Here is a 20,155-nt window from a genome sequence, read left to right as displayed (position 1 = left end):
TCCTCCTCAGTCCAAAGAGGCTGAAAAAAATTATCTGGAGTGTGTGAATAGGTGTGTAAGTGTGTGAGGTTGTTCTCTGGGATGGGTGTCCCTCACCTTGTAGCCAAGTCTCTTGGGATAGACTCAAGGCTCCAGATAGATACACTCCCTACTCACTACTGAAAGTTCAAGAACTGTACATCAGGGCATGGGCTTCATTAACTTGCTTCACAAAAGTTCAGGATCAGTATATGAAAAACATCAGCAGGTGGTGTATAATGCATGCTGCCACTGGATTTAGTGGAACATGCTGTCTGCAGTGGAAATGTTTTCTCTGCAATGATGAATCATGCTTCGCTATCTGGCAGTCTGATGGGCAAAAGTGAGTTTGGCAGATGCCAGGAGAACGCTACCTACAGTACAGTAATGAAGCGTGGCAACAGTACCATTTCAGGAGGAAGGATATTGTCGGGGATGTTGTTTTTTCCCCCAATGTTTTGGTGCCTGGGTTCCAGAGAAAGTACTGAACATACTGTTAATGTTGAAATTTATAGAAAATTGTATGTTTCCTACTTTATGGCAACTTTATAGCAACAGATTGAATCTGTTGCCTGTACTAACAAGTTGGTTTCATGAAGACTAGTCTGTTGGAGGAACTCCAGTGGCCTACACAGAGCTCTCATGTGCTCATAAAATCCCACAATGCACAGCTTACGGGCTAAATAATGTGCATCAGATATACAACTGTGTTGGACTAGCTTAACATCCGAGGTATATTTCCATCTAGTGTCTAGTGTTCCCGGGATTTGCTTTAGTCTGCTCAGGGTCATGGTGGATCTGGATCTTATTAAAAGAACACTGCGTAAATGAATGAAAAACTGTATTATAGACGTTTCCTGATACATTCAGAGTAACAATGTGACAGCTTCTATATTTAACTTTCAAACATGACAGCATCAATCATTTGCACAGGAAATATGACGGTTTAATTTCATATACCTAAGAAGAATTCAACAGTCTTCTACTCATTTAACTACACATAGATTATACAAAATTTGTCTCCAGTGTACAAAAATATAAATATACCTGCAGCAGAATTTATGGTTTCATTATGCATCTTAACAGTTAATTGAAGGTATTCTTAAGAAACTATCTACGGTGCAAACATTCATATATTCAAACTCCATTTTTGGTACCTTTTTTGTAAGTATATGAACAGTCCAGCATTTTAAAACAATGTGGACGATATACTGTGCTGTCACTGCACTCATTAATTCTTATTCACACTTATTCACAATATTCTCATACTGAACATCAAGATGTATATACGCTCCTGTATATAGAAATTATTTATAGTTCTACTAACTACTATTTTGAGTCTTGTTTCTCTTCATGTCATTTCTGGCTTACTTGGGATTTCTGCAAAGCTCCGTTGTGACAATGTCTGTGCATTAGTGTTTGATTAGTGTTTCTCCTGTAAAATGGCTAAACTCATGAAGGCTTTGCTTGTTAATCCAGGTGTTAGTATAGGAATATTTTGTAAGCGTTTCATTACTTTAGCACACTAGCTCCAAAGGAGATGCTGGTATAAGCAGTTGGCTGGAAGTATGCAAATACAAACAGTGACATTTTTCAAAATTTCCTTTTTAAAGCAAACTCAGACACCATTTCCTGGTCAGACAGAGTGGTGAAGCAAGAGGGGGATTTGTCACAAGTGTCCTTTTCATTATGCAAAGTACAGCATCTGCTAATGAAGGTGTTGTCTGACCCTCCGTGTTTAAGTTAATTTGATGTTTTCCACAGTAAGCCAAAAGCTTCATTGATTAGACAGTCCTGTTCAGCTTATTTATGTCTTCCAATAGACTGTGGTGTCCTTTTTCTATAAGCTGCAAGTGCTGCTGCTGAAAGAATACCTGATGCAGGAGAAAGACAGAAATACTGTCTAATCCAAGAAAGGAAAATGTTAATACTGTATGGAATGCCAGAGAAAACAAAATGGCAATACTATTATGTAGGCCATTAGTGACATGAGTTCTGGTTGTCTTCAGTCACCAGATCTAGGATTTCTTAATTTGTCCTCATTTCCATAAGCCCACGCTACTCTATATCTGTAATTCATAAAGGCCAAAACTTCTTCAGAAGACAGAATGCCACAGAAAGTGGGCACAAGGCAAATTCACCCACTTCCTATGCAACATCCAATATGCCGACATGGATATTGAGTAAGAGGTTTTTTATCTGTGTCTGTCATATCTGAACCAGTGCAAAGAGCCTAGTGAGACAGCCCTGTGGGCATTTAATGTACCAGATGTCATCAGTAATTGATATTCAGGCTCTGATAAGATGTTTAATAAAGTTTTACTGGCATTGGTGGAAAGGGAATACAAACAAGCTTATTTTTCTGTTTAGTAGCAAGCTCTGCATGATGATTTTTCATTTCTCACAGTCTGGATTCTAGACAAATTAGAATATAGGAAGGGGAATACGATTCAAAAACAACCAGCTGCGGTCTTGCAATTTGAAACAAAATTATTTTCAAACCACATTGTCACTGAAAATTTAAATTCATCAAGCATAGTAGAGGACCTGGCAGTAAGCAAATAACTAATTAATTGCATGGAATAAATAAAATTGGGTGACTGAGGAGACATGAATTAATTGAATGAATGATATTTTTCTTTTCAAACCTTCATTGTGATTCTGGTTTGGTTCTGTGAGGCACATCCCTGTCTTGTTAGTTTATCACCGTGGGTTTGTGTGTCCTGTTTAAAGCTTTCTAAATGGCATTCTCATGGGCAGGGGGATGGTGAATGTGTGTTTTGAGGGTACAGTCCAGCAAACACAGACAGAAAAGGAGCAGAGAGAACACAATACAAATTCTCAGACTCAGGCAAGAGAGAGAAAGAGAGAGAGAGAGAGAGAGAGAGAGAGAGAGAGAGAGAGAGAGAGAGAGAGAGAGAGAGAGAGAGAGAGAGAGAGAGAGAGAGAGAGAGAGAGAGAGAGGGATTGTCTTCACAATCATTATGTTGACCTCTTACATCTTTAAAAAGATTAATACATGAGCTATAAACTATATAAACTTAAAGTCTTCTGAATAAAATGCTGAAATATTAAACAAGAAGAACCAAACTATAACTCATCTTTTAGTGAAGCATGAATGTAACTATCCTTAACCAATATACCATCATGTGTGTTTCAAGGCCAAGTGGGTGGCAAATGCTCTAGGCTGAATTAGTCTTAATCTGAAAAGCATCAGTTTTTCCAAAAAGTGTGATGGTGTTTAACATATGTGGAATACTGCATAGAAGAACATATTTCAAATATTCTATTTGTATAAGAACTCATTGTTCTAATACAAGAAATTCTTTTTGCCCACGTTGATTCAAGGATGCATACAGTAGCACATGTATTCAGCTAACCGAATAATAGAATGGATCCTTGGACACTACAATAAATAAGGTCGGCTTGTCAGTTGTGTCGGTTTATGCAATGCATGACTTTGTCATTTTGCTTGAGTGGGTGTGTGTCCTTCAGTGGAGCTTCTGAGCTATACTGTATTTGCACTAGAAACCCCGTCATCAATAGGCAACAGTGTGGAGGTTTTAACAAGAATGTTTCAATCAGGGTATTGAAAGAGCTTTTACAATTAAAGCAGGTAGGTCAGAGTCATGTCAGATAATACATATAACCGTAAAACCATATCTACTCTATGTAGAGCCTAATGTATTTCTAACAGCCGCTTAAAGGTAGTCAGGGATTGAATCACACACTGGCTGAAACAAGGTTTTCTCAAATGGTTTGCATCCAGTGACACCAATCAGAGGAGGAGAATTTCCTTATGATCTCATTTTTAGAGTATTCTTTTGATTCTTGGGCTTTCCACTCAAGCTCTAACTCTGCATAGCTTTACAGCACATTCTGTTTTATTTTATTTTATTTTTATTTTATTTTTTTCAAATTACTGTACGATTCAATGTGAGATTGTTTGCACATAATTGTGTGATTGAGTTAAATAAATGAACCCCCGTTTTATGGCTTACATTTATAATCATTCGTATTCACATATAATATCACGTTTACTAGTTCATGGTTAAATGCATCTTTGTGTGCTTTATTCACCTGTAATCATACTTTATATAACATAATCACATACTTGCTTAGAAAAACTACTAAAATTTACCACTCCTTGTCACTGAGGTAGTACCCACAAGCAAACTTACCTGTAGCTTTTCTTTTGTTTTATTTACCTAGAAAAATGCACCATTAAAACTTTAAACTATGATGCAGTTACAGCTCAATTACGTACCTAGTTCGGCAAAAAACGAACACCTGCAAAATGTGAAAGAAATACGACAAACCCGAAGGCCTGCAAAATGTGAAAGAAATATGACAAACTTGGCAGTGAACCTTTTATATTTTTAAAGATATTCACATTTCTAAAACGCATGTAGGTGCATGTTACAGATAAAAAACATAAAGATATCACAACAGATACAAGGATCGTGATTTATTTATTGTGAAATCATAGATTCACATGTGAAATTTAGGATGAATTCAGATGTATCTGGACATTATTTGAATTTTCCTATGCTCTAAGCTTTCTTGTCTTTAATAAAACAAATCCACAATAACGGCTATTCACTTACATTTTGTATGAACAGATGAGGAGAAATATTAGTTGCAGTATAAAACACTAAAAGGTACTAAACATCCCATTTTATAATTTATTTCTTGCATTATAACAGCATAACCCAAGATAAGAGGGCAGTACACTACAACCCAACTTTCGGAAATGTTGGGACGTTTTTTTAAATTTGAATAAAATGAAAACTACGACTTTCAAATCACATGAGCCAATATTTTATTCACAATAAAACATAGATAACATAACAAATGTTTAAACTGATACATTTTACACTTTTATCCACTAAATGAGCTCAAAATAGTTGTCATGGGGGCAATAAATGGCTGAAAAAGCAAGAGATTTAAAAAAAAGGTTCAGCTGGGAGAACAACTAGCAACTAATTAAGTTAATTGATATCAGGTCTGTAAAATGATTAGCTATAAAAGGGATGTCTTAGAGAGGCAGAGTTTCTCAGAAGAAAGAATATGCAGAGCGCGTAAAATGATTGTGGAATACTTTAAAACAATGTTTCTCAACGTCAGATTGCAAAGGCTTTGCAAATCTCATCATCTACAGTGCATAACATCATCAAAACTTTTAGAGAAACTGGAGAAATCTCTGTACGTAAGGGACAAGGCCGAAGACATTTGTTGGATGCCCATGGTCAGTAAGTAAAAATCTTGGCAAGACCAGTAGTAGGACTAAATAATGTTCAATATTTTCAATATGTTCAATAGTGTTCAATAACAACACCAATGCACATAATTTAATCATATTCTGTATTTTAAGATTGCCCCAGTTAACCTGAACCGTAGTCTGGACAACCATGCCAGACAGTTGCTGTAGTAAAAGTAGCTCACAGATCATAATGTATGTATATATGACTATGACTCATATGACTCATAACTATGTTGGCTTCCAGGTTGGGGGTCACAGATAACATGTTTACCTCACCCTTCTAGGTTTGTGTCAGAGGTTGCTTCCTACCTCTGTTCTGCATTTGGGGAGTTCTGTGCTTTGGGGATTTCCTACAGATACTCCACTTTCCTTCCTCTGTCCAGACAGCTGTTGTAGGCAGACTGGAATGGGTGTGATTGTGTGTGCAATTGCGTGCTCTGATGGGTTGGCACCGTGTCCAGGGTGTCCCCCGCTATGCATTCCAAGTCCCCTGGGATACACTTCAGGCTCCCGGCAACACTGTGTTGGATAGAACAGAAAATAAATGGATGGTTGGCTTCCAGTTTGATGTTTATCACACCTACTAATATGATGTCATATCATTCCTAGCATGCATTTCGACTTCAGTGGTTTAGAAACAAAATGTTGGCTTTAACTTATCCGCCAAGAAATCCCATGCTTCTAAGATGTACCTGATATCCCAATATACCTGAATGCACCGTATGTGATGTGCACGCCTTGAGAAATCATCATCATCATCATCATCATCATCGAGAAATACAAGCGAGGATAAATATAGACTTGCGCGAGCGGAATTGCTGGGGTGTTACTTGTTTTCAATCCATTTACCATAGAATTGACATAACTGTAGTGCTTTTCTTCTCACCTTCCCAATTTATCATTCAAAACCCGTGTTATTTGAAGCTTTCTACACATCCATCGGAGGCGCAAAAATGCCTAGTTTTCGCACTAGGTCGAGAACCGTAAATCTGTTGCCCTATATAGAAGAAATATAAATATCCTCGGTCCATTTAACTGTATGAAAATGCGCTCGGCGTGTTCAGTCAGTGTGTAAGATGTGTGGGCAGGTGGAGGTGCCATTGCGCGTGTAGGAGGCACCGATTTAGTTTCGGGATCATCTCCATGCACTTCATCCGCTTTAACCCGCTCCTGTCCTGCGCAACACAGAGCCAACTTCTTCTATTCGGGGCTGAACTTTCTTTTTGTAACGTCTGGACAGATAAGCAATGCGCTCGAATTACTGCTGGACACACAGGCTGTAATTACATTGGAGTAAATTATAAAACCAGTCTATTATATGGCTGTATGACCAGAGGTATTTATGGGATGTGTGCAATACGCAACGATCCAACAGTTTCAGAAACAGAGACTGCTGAGGCTTTTTAATGGATCAACTGGTTTCCTTAGGTGTCGCTTTCTAGGATCTTTCTGTTAACTTTGCACAATGGACCACAGGACTTGTATGTTTCTGTTCTCATGTCGCGTCTTGACGGATGAAGGCAGAGCGACAAATCTGTTTCAAAAGTCCTTATGACAATCTCAGCATCAAATACTTGTTCTAGGAGAAGTATTTTATTTAATTGAGAAGCGAAGTGCGTTTATAAAGTATACACCTACGTGCCACATTGCACACTTTAGTGTATGGTAAAGTTCTGCAAAGAGATCTGTAGGCTTTAGTCTGTAACATTGCACTAAAATAACATAAGAATATTTTTTTTTTTTTTTTTTTGGAGTTTATCGGAATCCCGTTAGTTCATATGGGACTGAGGCACTCATCACGGTGCCTGCTCCTGCGCAGAAAGATGGCGGAGGCTGAGAGCTCAGAGGTGAGTTAAAACATCTATTTGTATAACGGGATCAGTCCTCGTGAGTGCACCGTGATTATAACAGCGCGAGGATTGTTCGTTCCCGAGTTGTTTGCAAAATTTGGTTGCGTTCCAAACGTCAAAGCGCCAGATTTGAACAGGAATTCGGAAAGCACAAACCGTGCAGTTTGCATGCAACATCACGAGCTGATCAAACGATAAAACCGGCATGTGCTACTGATGAATATGCTGCTAAAAACGGTGTTTTCTAGAAATGCACATAACAACATTTTGCTTATAACGCGTGCGGTCAAAAGGACACCCGGCTACTGGTCTCAGTCGAAGCTGCATTTCGCCTTTTAGGAAAATAAATACATAGCCACCGGAAAAATCTGCGTTTTTGGTTTTTTTCCATATTTGGTATTAATGACGGTCGCTGATGGAAAATCCGCCCCATGAGAACAACCTCCGGTAGCGCGAGCGCTGTCCTTGGTGCTGCAGTGAAGGAGCCGCTGTACTGCACAGCCAAATCCCCAGGGCTCATCCCTCTATAGTAGCACTTTCTGAACGCAGCATTGCTGTAGATGGAGCAATGCTTCCATTCATTCATCTTTGATAATCGTTTTTATCCTGGTCGTACATAATCCACAAGATGACATGCTTTTAATACGTAGGAGAAAACTGGAGAAACCGGAGGAAAGCCAGACTGACATGGAGAAAGCAAACACACCTCAGGGTCAAGCCAAGGACCCTGAAGCAGTGAGGTCGCAACATTACTCTCTTTGCCAATGTTCTGCCCCAAAGAAGTAGATGTATTCTTTTATTCTTGAGTAGGAACTTTATTCTGTTTTCTGTTAAATCAGTTCAAACCAGTAAGATGTTAGGATCCACCATGCAGCATACAGACTTGTAGAATTGAAAGATCACTGGAAGGCCAATATGCCATGAATTACAAGTTTAAGGTTATTATTAAAGGTTAATTATTGTTTTGTCTCTTTTTGCCAGCAGAAGCAGCAGCAGCGGCAGCAGAGCACTGGCAACCCTCCGTCTTCACAGCCTCCCCCTATGCCTAAGCCCATGGCGTCAGTTCATCACGTTCCTCGTCCCCCTCACACCCCACACGTCTCAGCACTCTCCACCTGCCCTGGACGTGGAAAAATGGCAAAACTCCTCAATCCAGAGGAAATGACCTCACGAGATTACTACTTTGACTCATACGCCCACTTTGGCATTCATGAGGTACACAGTATAAAGCCAAATAAAAATAATGTTAGGATTGTTATGGATAGTTAGGAGATCTTTGCTTGCCAACAAGCTTCTATGTAGAATCTCTTGTAAAAAAATAACAATAATAATAATTAACATATTAATATATCGTGATAAAAATATATGTATGTCAAAAATTTTTCTAAAAAGTTCCTTAATTTATTGTTGGATAGTTAAGAGGTCTTTGCTTTAGTTGGGTTCTATGTAGAATCCCCTGTGATGATTCAATCTGCTAAATCATGGGTTCATAGGTATTGTCAGTGTTTTATACATTACGCAGTCCGGTTTCACAGTGATGAATGTACACTTGTTTCAGCCTCCTTTATTTTGCATGTTAAATATCTTTTGAAATGAGTGAATAAATTTAGAATTGAAAGCGCTTTTCCAAATATGCTACTTGGTGACCAAAATCTGTCACCAAACCTAAATGTCTCCATTCATATTATGTATCTTAAAATAAATTCAGGTATTATGACATTGTTTCATTTACATTTTGCACTGTCTAAATTTATTGACTAAACCGTTATACAATTTATTCTGTTTTAACCTTGAAACATACTGATAATTGAAGCCTGCCAAACTAAAACACTGCCTATGTCTATTAAAAATATATTTTTAAAAAATCATTCAGTTGGGAGAAAATATCCATGTTTGTGATGCAGTATGAGACTGGTACATTTTGAGTTTTTGGGTCAGGTCGAGCTGTGTGCAGATAAAGGAGCTATTCCTGATAACAGAAAAAAGCAGGACAGGGATGAGCAAGAAGGAGAAAAGAGTTATATCAGTTAATCCCTACAGGATGATAATGGATACTTGTCTCTCTAACAAAGGAAAAAAAAAGAATAGCAATGATACAGACTTTGGTGTCCTACATATCACACTATACTCCTGCAAGAAGGCTGAATATGGAGAGTCTGCACTATGAATGGCTCTTTATTTTGCATGTGTTTCCTGTGCCCCTGAGCAGAGGGATTTGTTTAACATTTTTTTAAAGGAGTCTATCATTTTTAGTGGGTTACAGCATTTGGAGGTAACAGTGCATACATGGCAGTCTGTGTTGTGATGGAATGAATGCTATGATAATGTGATAACAGAATATAAACATGACTATAACAGTTAAGGAGGTATGGTTTGCTTTAATATGTAAAAAAAAAAAAAAAAGAGCATTGGTCAATTGCTGTAGTATTAGAGGATGGAAACATTTCAGTATGTGCTGTTATAAGAAAAGAACCTACAATGGAGTGACAAGAACAATGTACATTAAACTATATATACTACTAGGTTATATATTCTACACTAAATATGTAATCAGTTTAATACAAAAGTTTTCCCTCAACAGGAGATGTTAAAAGACGAGGTGAGGACATTAACCTACAGGAACGCCATGTACCACAATAAACACATTTTTAAGGACAAGATTGTTCTAGACGTGGGCAGCGGAACAGGAATCCTCTCTATGTTCGCTGCTAAAGCAGGAGCCAAACACGTCTATGGGGTAAGAATACAACTTCATCTTGGTGCTCAATCACATCCACAGAATTGAAGAACTATAACTTCTTAGTAGCAGAGTTTATTCAAAACCTGCACACTGTATTGTAGGAATATGCACGTGAGAGTGTGAGAGCAAGTGTGAGACAGAAAGCAGCTTCTTTCAGTTCTTTACCTTTATAACTACTACACGCTGATCTGTAATTGCTGAATGGAAAAGGAAAAGGTTTTTTTAGTTACTTTAGATACAAAGGCCAGAAAGGTCTCAGAGTTTAAGAGCCTAAAAATAAATCAGTACAAAGTCTGAACAGCTGCATTATAGTAATATATACATATATAACATCTGCATACCTGAACAGGCAAGGAATTATTCAATTATGCAATAACGTTGCAATCATGGAAATAGAGGTCAAGAGTTTTAGTTTACATTCACATCAAACAGCACTCACTTTGACTGTGGCATGTTTTTAGTGCCAGATGGGCTGTAGTGAGTATTTTAGAAACTGCTGATCTCATGGGATTTTCCTACACACACACACACACACACACACACACACACACACGTACACACGCAACAGTATCTAGAGTTTATGCAGGATGGTGAAAAAAACAAAAAACAAAGCATCTAATGAGCAGCCTTTTTGATGACAGAGGTAAAGGGAGCCTGGATTGAGCTGACAGTAAGGGTACAGTAACTCAAATAATAACTCATTATCACCATGATGAGCAGAAAAGCATCTCAGAACACACAATACATCCGACCTCAAGGAACATGGGCTAGAACACAATTAGGCCACATAAGGTCAGCCAGATATGAGGAGAATGATGATATAATATAACAAACAGACTGGATTGGGGAAAAAAACAGGACAGTGATTGGATAAAGAGCAGGTAATGTTGGACTGAGTGATAATTTGAGGTGCCATGGTCCTTCTAATTTTGGTCTCATCTACTTTCCCTTTATAGATGGTAATAACTGGAAAGCATAAACACATTTGTAGAGACTGTTGTGTATGAAAATCCCAGGAGAGCAGCAATTTCTGACATATTCAAACCAAACCATCTTGCCTCAACAAGTACAAAATGCTATTTTGAAATAATTGTGATATTTGCTGTGAAGCTCTGAACCTGCATCTATATAATTCTATGCATTTCTTTGCATGATTGGATAATTGCATGGATGAGCAGATATACCTATTAAAGTGGTCATTGAGAGTATTTTCACTGCCACGTAGCAGGCTATTGCAGAGAAATTTATGAATGAGAGAGTGTCCTTTTGTGGAGTAATTATAAAAAAAAAGTTGTGGTCTGATTAGGGACCAGAGTTCAACACAAGCTGAACATAGGCATCGCATGAACAGACATTCAGGCAATATATCACATTTTCAGAGCTAAAACCTAACAGTGATAAAACCAGCAAGACAGACACGAATAAGTTCAGATTAACAGCAAACGGATGTGTCAGGAATTTCCTGTTAATAGCAATAGACCAATAAATTGTGCACCACCCAATTTGTTGTATGTGTACTTCTTTTTTCAGATTGAATGCTCAAGTATATCAGAATACTCGGAGAAAATCATCAAATCTAACCACCTGGACAACGGTAAAAGTTAAACAGCTTGTGTAAACTATTGTGTCTTGTGAAATGTGAATCAAACATTTGTTGGAAAAAAAAATAATATTTACAATGGGACGTATTCTGAAATGGTGCCTTAGCTTGACAAATTAAAAAATAAATAAATGAATTAAAAAGATCAAGATGATTGCAGGGACTTTGGTAGCTCATTATGATTCCTGAAATTCGGAATTTTATGGAGAAATGCAAAGAATTTGGATCATATATGGATAATAATTATGGATAATGTATACATTAAAGAAGGGAAATATTCAAATAAACACCTAATAGCAGCAGAATTAGCCATTTTTTGTATAATTTGTCTCACGTAAAATGGATTCCACCCACATTAATTGCCATAAATAACTGGAGTATACAACCAAGCATAATAATAATCTTTCAGTTTTTTTCACATATTCAAGTCTTGCCTTTGAGATTTCCACTATACATTTAAAATTAGCAGAGTTGCTGACATTGCTCGGTGTTCAAACCCTCAAGTTTTCTATTTACATATCATACAGAAAGTGGAAACATGATGCAATGCTAACGGAATGCCAAACACATGCATGGATCATTCATGTGATTATTTTTTTATTATATTCATCATATTTATACATTTAATGGTAAAGAGTAATGTGTTTAATTCTTAATTTAGCTTCTAGCTGAAATAGATATAGTTTACAGTCACAATATAATGTTAGAGAAACGTTTCTGTTCACTGTTTGGTAAAGTTGGCTATTAAGTCCATCATTTCCTGTGAAGTCATGAGGTTAATCATTTTCGTATTAACTCTTTATTATGCACGATGAACTCTAAATATACTGCTAATTGTTTATCTGTTAGGTGAAATGTTTCTGTTTTCTCTTACTGTGCAGAGTGCTTTATGCTTTATGCTCACGGAGAGAAAAGGGTGACACAGTTGCAATTAGTAAACAGCGTTTCATTACACAGGATAAAGCAGTCACATCCCCACTCACATCCTGTGGTGTGACAATGTTGTTTAAGTCAGTTCTCTACAGTTCTGATTAATACAGTACTGGGTAAAAACCTTAGTCAACACGAGACAAATGGCTGCAGTTTGCATAGAAACAAACAAACAAACACACACACACATACACACACACAAACACAATTAGTAAAAGATTGGCAGCTTGCTTTCTGGAACAAAAAACGAGAAAGAGAGAAAAACAGGGTGGACAGACAAAAGAATGACGTCCATTAAAAAGCTCACCTTGAACTATAAAGAAGGGGATTGAGTTTCATGGTTAATCTTTCCATGCACTGTAACTTATCTCTTCATTCAATTTTCACCTTTTCCTTAGGGCAAAATCAGTTCAAGTAATCTTTGTATAGGTACATGGGTCTTTACAGTACATAATGATGTGTATGTGTATGTGTATGTGTGTTTATTTATGTCTTGCAGTTATTACCATCTTTAAAGGGAAAGTGGAGGAGACTGAACTGCCTGTGGATCAGGTGGACATTATTGTCTCTGAATGGATGGGATACTGTCTTTTTTATGAGTCTATGCTGAAGACTGTCATTTATGCCCGGGACAAATGGCTGGTTAGTAGCTATAGTTACATAAAGCCTAATAAACTGTTAAATAAATCCACTGATTGTTTAATCAGAATTAAAAAAAAATAAATACTATATACAACTCAGTATGAATAATATAAACAAACTGACACCGAAGTGCTCCTTGTATATGGGAGGTACAATGGGCACAATTTTTTCCCCCTACTTTTTCTGGCCAATTTGGTAACCAGTCATCATACAACAGCTTCCAGCCAGGAGGATGAAGATTAGCACATGCTTCCTCTGAGCTGTGTGAAACCAGCCACTTACATTATTTCACAATGCTGGGTCAAAGAGCAGTGTATTACACTTGGAAGCTATCTACCCTTTTCCACATACTGTACATGAACTCATAGATCTGCCTGAGAACTCACAGATCATGACACTGTGATTGACATGGGAGAGTATACCATCCCTCCCACCAGGCTGATTCTGCTCCTGGGATTATTTTGGGAATTAAAACTTTTGATCTCTTTATGAATGAATAACTGTAAAATCCTTCATAAAAACTGCTACACCATGTACTTTTTCTTATAGATCTAGGTTTATTTTTTTTTTTTTAAGTTAGTAACATTACGAGACTGAAATGCTAAGCAACTTTGCTGTGGTCACAAACTTCTTGCTGTTCATTAAATAATTATATTTTGATAACATTCAGTTAAGATCAATTGCTGTAAAACTCATTAAAAACACGAGACTACAAAGCTGAATTTACTTACTGTACTTATGCATTTCCAGTCATAACTTTGGATCAAATTACAAGTAACATACAAATAATTGAATCTTTTTACAATTACAATTAAAATTCTTTTACAGTGAATAAGTACAGAGGTCAGATCAATGCATAAATAATTGCTGCATATATACTGTAACAGAGACATCTGTGCTTTGTGCCTAAAAAAGGGATATAGAGTGTGAATGACCGAGATTATTTTTTGACATGGCAGTTGTGTGAAATGTATATATGATAATTGCTTGGTGACATGTTATGATATGTGAGATGATACTGACCTCTTTCAGAAGCCCGGAGGTTTCATGTTCCCAGATAGAGCAACATTACACGTGGTGGCCATAGAGGACAGACAATACAAAGACTTTAAAATCCACTGTGAGTATACACATTCAACAACCCCAACACAACAATTAAATAAATAAAGATAGATAGAGAAGTAGCTAAAAAGTACCTCGTAGGGTTTTGGGTCAAACTCAGGTTTCTCCCTCCTTCAGTGTTGTCCAGAGGAAATCTAACACTCATCTGCAGCCAGCAGAAGCTCTGGACTGGGATTGTTCACTAAGCAAGTAGTGACATAACATAACTAATCAAATGTTTGGAAAGAGAGAGGAGAGTCATGTCTCCATGTACACACGACAGATGGTGTCAGTTTCATGTTCTCAGAATGTCTCATGAGCTCTGCCTCATCACAAAAACCATCTACCGCACACTCTTGTTTCATTTTCCCTTCTCACGTCATGTGAACATGCATGATATCACTTACGCATATCCAGTTCAACATTCCATCAAATACAAAACAATATACAGTCACTCCTATTGAGTCTAGGGGTAAACGCTCCTCCATGCAAAGAGCTAAGCATAGGCAAAAAGAATACATCACAAGGTCAAACTACATCCACAGCCTTATTTTTTCTATTTTATGCATTGATTAATTCCTTCAAGATCAAGGCAGTTCAAGAAAATGTATATATATATATATATGTCCCTTATATACAAAAAGCAGTGATGACTATTCATCTTATTTGTTATATTTTATATTTTAAATCTCTGTGGATGTCAAACAGATGGCATCAGATCATTATACCTTCAGCATATGCTCAGAACTGATGACTCTGCCAAAGAATCTCATCGTTAGCATCCGTATTTCACACACCGACATGTTACAGTGCTCGCACCTCCTCTCTGCCTCCTGCTATACTCCACATTCACGTTTGCTGATTTTACTCTTACTTTAACCTACACTTCCTTAGGAAAATCAAAACTTATACATTTATAGGTTCCAATTCATTTTATATGGCAGCACATTTCTAACTGTAATTCTGTGTGTAATTGAAATCACCGCTAGTAACGTGTAATGTGACGGTTGGTTTCTATAGTAACAACCTCATGTGGACTTGTATGGTGGACGAACCATGTAATTGAAGACCAATCACAAATGGAGGGAGGGGATTTTTCTTTGAAACTTTGTTGATTATTTTCCAAGAACAGCATAACACCATGTGAATTATTCATTACACAGTAATAGCTTGTCTCTCTATGTGACTTCTAGGGTGGGAGAATGTTTATGGTTTTGACATGACCTGCATTCGCAATGTTGCAATGATGGAACCACTGGTTGATATTGTGGACCCGAAACAAGTGGTGACCAACTCCTGTCTTATTAAGGTAGGAATATTCTGTGTTTGCAAGTGTGTGGGTTGGCAGACGTAATATGAGAATGTGAGAGATGAGTAGTTGATCTTTTTGTGAAAGCTCGCATCTGATTCATAGAGCAGATTGACTAGGCGCTACCTCAGGACACATGTTGTGTGAGCATTACATAATGACCTGATGATTATTAAGAGACTTTCTCTTTTCTTTGGCTATTAGTGGATCCACACTTCAAGACCAAATTATACATTTCTTGTCACACAGGCTTAGTGGTTAAAATGTACCTCTGGGGTTGTGAACTGATTCCTGGCTCCACCCTATGTCATGGAGTATGCTAACTCTGTGCTTCATGGGTTTACCTCTGGTTTCTACCCTCAGTCCAAAGACATGGGTTGAGGGAAGACTGACAGCTCTAAATTGGCTGGTATGTGTGTGTGTGTGTGTGTGTGTGTGTGTGTGTGTGTGTGTGTGTATTTAACCCACATTTTCAGTCTTGGATTTCTTCTTGAAAAGATCTTGCTATTTTCAGGGGGTTTCATCACAGCATCATATCATTAGCTGAAATATCAGAGAATAGAGGCAACAACAGAATCAAGGGCAGAATTGAAACAGGGTGCCAGACACATTAAAGTAGAAGACTCGAGAGAGATCTCAGAATCACTGCCTCTTCAGATGGTGTATTCACGAAACACCTGGAGGATAAGTGTCTGAAATGAAGAATGGAGTGTTATCTCTTTGTTGGGTTTACTGAATGACAAACAAACAGGAAGGTGAAGGAATTTAATGATCTGCTTTTTATATAATGATTAAAGGCACAAGGGAAGCTTTGCAGCTTCATCACCAACCCATGTTTTAGAGACTTGTATTGTGTATTGTTAATAGTGGGAGCTAAACAGCTTGGCAGGGTTGTCCAAAGACTTTGGCGGGGGCAGAAGCACCAGTGTTTCAAGTGGATTTTAATGTATAATAATAACTACATGAAAAATAACTATTTTTACAGCTAGAGTAAAAAAAAGTGCTATTCAGTACAGCGATTTAATCTAGTCTTTTTAATTTAAGATGTGCAACAGGCCAAATAAGAAAAATCCCCCATAAATATTCATTACCCTTGGTTTTGTTTGTTACATAGGTTTCCTGTTTACATTCTCTCCTGTCTTTATCTCTCCATCTATATATATGTATAGAAGAGTAGAGAAGAGATGATGTTGTGGTGTCAGGGTGAATGAGTCTAAAAGAGTCAGGAGGGAAGAAGATTTACGCTGGTCAGAGGGGAGGTTGAAATCGCCAACACTGTCAGAGGGGTGGTGTCAGAAGGGAAAGCACTGATCAGTGTGTCCATTTCTTTCAGGAAGTCTCCTTGGGGACCAGGAGGGCGGTAGATAACATTGATGAGAAGGTTGATTGGAGAGGTAACTGAAATGGCATTAAATTCAAAAGAGGAGATGGTTAAATGAGACAAGAGGACAGGTGTGAAACACCATCTTCTTGACAACAGTAGACCTGTACGACCACCCCTGCCCGTTTCTCATTTCTCAGTGAGAGAAAGCATAGGCAGAGGATAGAGCAGCTGGTGTAGCAGTGTTCTGTGGGGATATCCAGGTCTCTGTTAACACAAGAAAGTCAAAGGAGTAGTGGGAAGCTAAAGCTGAAATAAAATCAGCTTTCCTTACAGCAAACTGGCAATTCCAGAGCCCACCTACTGTACCACCACTGTTTGAGACTCACACAAGAGAAGAGGGTAGATGAGGTTTCTGGAAATGTGACCTCTGCTCTGTAGACAAGAGCGCCTGCGACGATAAGAGGTGACTACAGAGATGGGTTTGAGGCACATATCTACAGTCAACCAAGAGTGAGGTTTAAAATACGGTGTGATAGAATCAAACAGTACTAGACACTTATTTACAATGTGTTAGAGGAATACTTAGAGGGATACTTGCAAACATACAAACCGCTACGGACAGAAGCTTCAATTTAAATGAGTAACCCTGCCCACAATTCACACCTTAAGGGAGACTCCTTAACTCCAAGCAGGGGCGGTTCTAGGCCTTTTTTAGGGTGGCTCCAGCCCCCCGTCTGTGATCTCAACCACCCTAAAACTTAAAGTATAATTTTTACTTTCATAAATAAACAATAAAAATTACATTAAAATGCAGGACATGTCGTCGATGGGAAAGCAGTTTGATCCAAGAGCGATTTTTTTTACTTTGCTTTTACGCACATGCATTGTAGTCTTTCAAAGGTGCGTCATCAGCTGTCTTGCTTTATTTGAACGGAGAAGCACAGAGTCAGTCAGAGCTGGAGGCGTTCATCTATAACGTTAACCGGCGGAAAGCCGCAAAGACGGCAACCAAAAGCAGTGAAATGTCACTATTATTATTATCAGAGTTGATAGCACAAACAAAATATCAATGCAAACAATCCATTCAATACTAAATAAAAATAACATTTATTGATTTGGTCTTTGTCTTGTGAATATTTTTTTTTATTAATGACTGCATTCATTGGACACACTGTTTGTAGAGAATGCACACATATATGAACTGATCTGATTCAAGACTGGCATCATTACATCATCCATAAAATTTTGGTGTCCACTTTTGCCATTTTAAATAATACCATAACTTTTGGCTTATGATGAAGTCATATAATATATAACATAAAACTGTTCTGTTTTAAATTCGCACTAAGGGCTAAAACCCCCTAAAGATGAAATCCTAGAACCGCCCCTGACTCCAAGTATATGCTTTACATCATTCCCAGTGTTATATACTGGGAACAGAATTGAAGAACTTAATTGTAATACAGCAACATTACTTGCAGTATCTGTTACATAAAATATTTTGTAAAAGAAATGTAGATTGTAAATGTAGAAATGTAAAATTAGCTTTATAATGTGGCTGTGTGCTTGTGTGCGCCTTGCAGGAGGTGGACATCTACACGGTAAAGTTGGAGGATCTGACCTTCACCTCAGCCTTTTGCTTGCAGATCCAGAGAAATGACTACATCCATGCTCTTGTCACCTATTTCAACATTGAGTTCACCAAGTGTCACAAGAAGACCGGCTTTTCCACAGGTTCGCTTTCAACTACCAACACTGAAAAAATAGACCTTACAAATAAAGCTAATATACGTATATTACGAAAGACAATAGTTCTAGTCCTGAATAAACACACATATAGATATTACACATTTATCTTTCACATTCTCAGCCCCTGATGCTCCTAGTACTCACTGGAAGCAGACAGTGTTTTACCTAGAGGATTACCTGACAGTGAGAAGAGGGGAGGAGATCCTGGGCAGCATCGCCGTCAAGCCCAATGAAAACAATGAGGTAAGTCAGTGATCATAAAGACAAGCAGCAGAAAGGATTTAAGATGTGACTCAAAGTTATTAAACATTATTCAGAAAGTGTTATTCAGCTCATACAAGTTCACAAAATCCCTTCAAGCCCATTGCATGTTATATTTACAAAGGAGCACATCAAACAAAATCATTGCTAATTTTTTTTTAGTAATCTATCAAATCAGAATAGCAAATTAAAAGTTCGATAAATGATAATATATGCCATGCCCATTTTTCAATACAATGCACAGAAATAAGATGTGCTGATTTTGTGCTATTTTATAAGCCATGAATAAAAAAGATTAAAAAAAAAAAAAAGTATTAAGTCAATTACAACTCTTCATGCAGAAATATAAAATATTTTGGATAACTATTGCTTTTTTAAAGATTGCTTTTATATCATATAACATTTGCCAGTAAAACAAAACAGCATTTCATTTCTCAACATTTTCCTAGATGGTCTGGATGGTCTTGAAAAAGCCTGTAACTCAAGAAAGACTCTTATTTAAGTCTGATTTTTCTCTAGCGTGACTTGGACTTCACCTTTGAGCTGGATTTCAAGGGACAGCTTTGTGATGCAGCTATTTCTCACGACTACAAGATGCGGTAGGACTCCAACTGAGGGAGATGTTCCCTAACAGCTTGACCATCCAGACAACGGTGCAGGAGGCTGTTACAGTATATGCTCTGACCAAACAAGAGAGACCAGCAGCAGAATATGAGACCAGTGTGAATCACGTACAAAGAGCAATAGTGTCATCAGTCCTCCAGTTTTGCAAAACTACCAGTCTGTGAGAGAGCACCACTTTGAATGTAAATGTCAATGACCTTGAGAATGTTTTAGTTGTTATTTATTTAAGTAAGAAAGCATGACAGCCAGTGCAGTGTTGAATAGTAATCTTAATGGTACTGTAATAAAAAAATGAGGCATCAAAAAGACTTGAGCACAGTAAACAGATTTACAGAACGAGTATACTAAGCATGGGGTAAGATATTAAAAGTGAGACGTTTGAGTTTGTTTGTTTTCAAATATTTAAAATATTATGTTTAAGCCTCTCATTACTAAACAAATGTAATTGTTACTTCTGTTTTGTTTTGTTTTTTGATTGAATGATTTATATAGTAATTGGCATGATTTATTCTTCATGATGATTATTTTTTTTTTTAAGTAATCAAAATTATTTTTTTGGCCTAATCAATTATTTTATGCCAACATTTGTTAGTAATTTGGGGTGCTGGAAGTGGTAAATAAATCAGGTGATGTGAAAGTCATGTGTTCATCAGTTTTTAATATGTAAATACAGATACTATATAAAAACAAAATTTGTTTTATAAATCTGTACACAGAATGACTATAGTAAAAAAAAAATTATAT

At 37.4% G+C, this 20,155-nt stretch overlaps 1 protein-coding gene across 1 annotated transcript; it reads left to right on the top strand.

Moving 5' to 3' along the window:
• Positions 1 to 7,015: 7,015 nt before the first annotated feature.
• prmt8b (protein arginine methyltransferase 8b) lies at positions 7,016 to 20,141 on the top strand. Its single transcript, XM_060890010.1, has 10 exons — positions 7,016 to 7,128; positions 8,113 to 8,346; positions 9,713 to 9,868; positions 11,402 to 11,465; positions 12,901 to 13,043; positions 14,076 to 14,163; positions 15,338 to 15,453; positions 18,361 to 18,511; positions 18,648 to 18,769; positions 19,307 to 20,141. Exons 1-10 carry the CDS (start codon positions 7,060 to 7,062, stop codon positions 19,388 to 19,390), a joined length of 1,227 nt encoding a protein of 408 aa, XP_060745993.1. The 5' UTR covers positions 7,016 to 7,059; the 3' UTR covers positions 19,391 to 20,141.
• The last annotated feature ends 14 nt before the right edge of the window (positions 20,142 to 20,155 follow it).

Source organism: Tachysurus vachellii, chromosome 16, assembly GCF_030014155.1.
Source record: "Tachysurus vachellii isolate PV-2020 chromosome 16, HZAU_Pvac_v1, whole genome shotgun sequence".
Taxonomy (NCBI): Eukaryota; Metazoa; Chordata; class Actinopteri; order Siluriformes; family Bagridae; genus Tachysurus; species Tachysurus vachellii.
The sequence above is the reverse complement of the archived record's forward strand: the minus strand, read 5'-3'. Positions and strand labels throughout refer to the sequence as shown.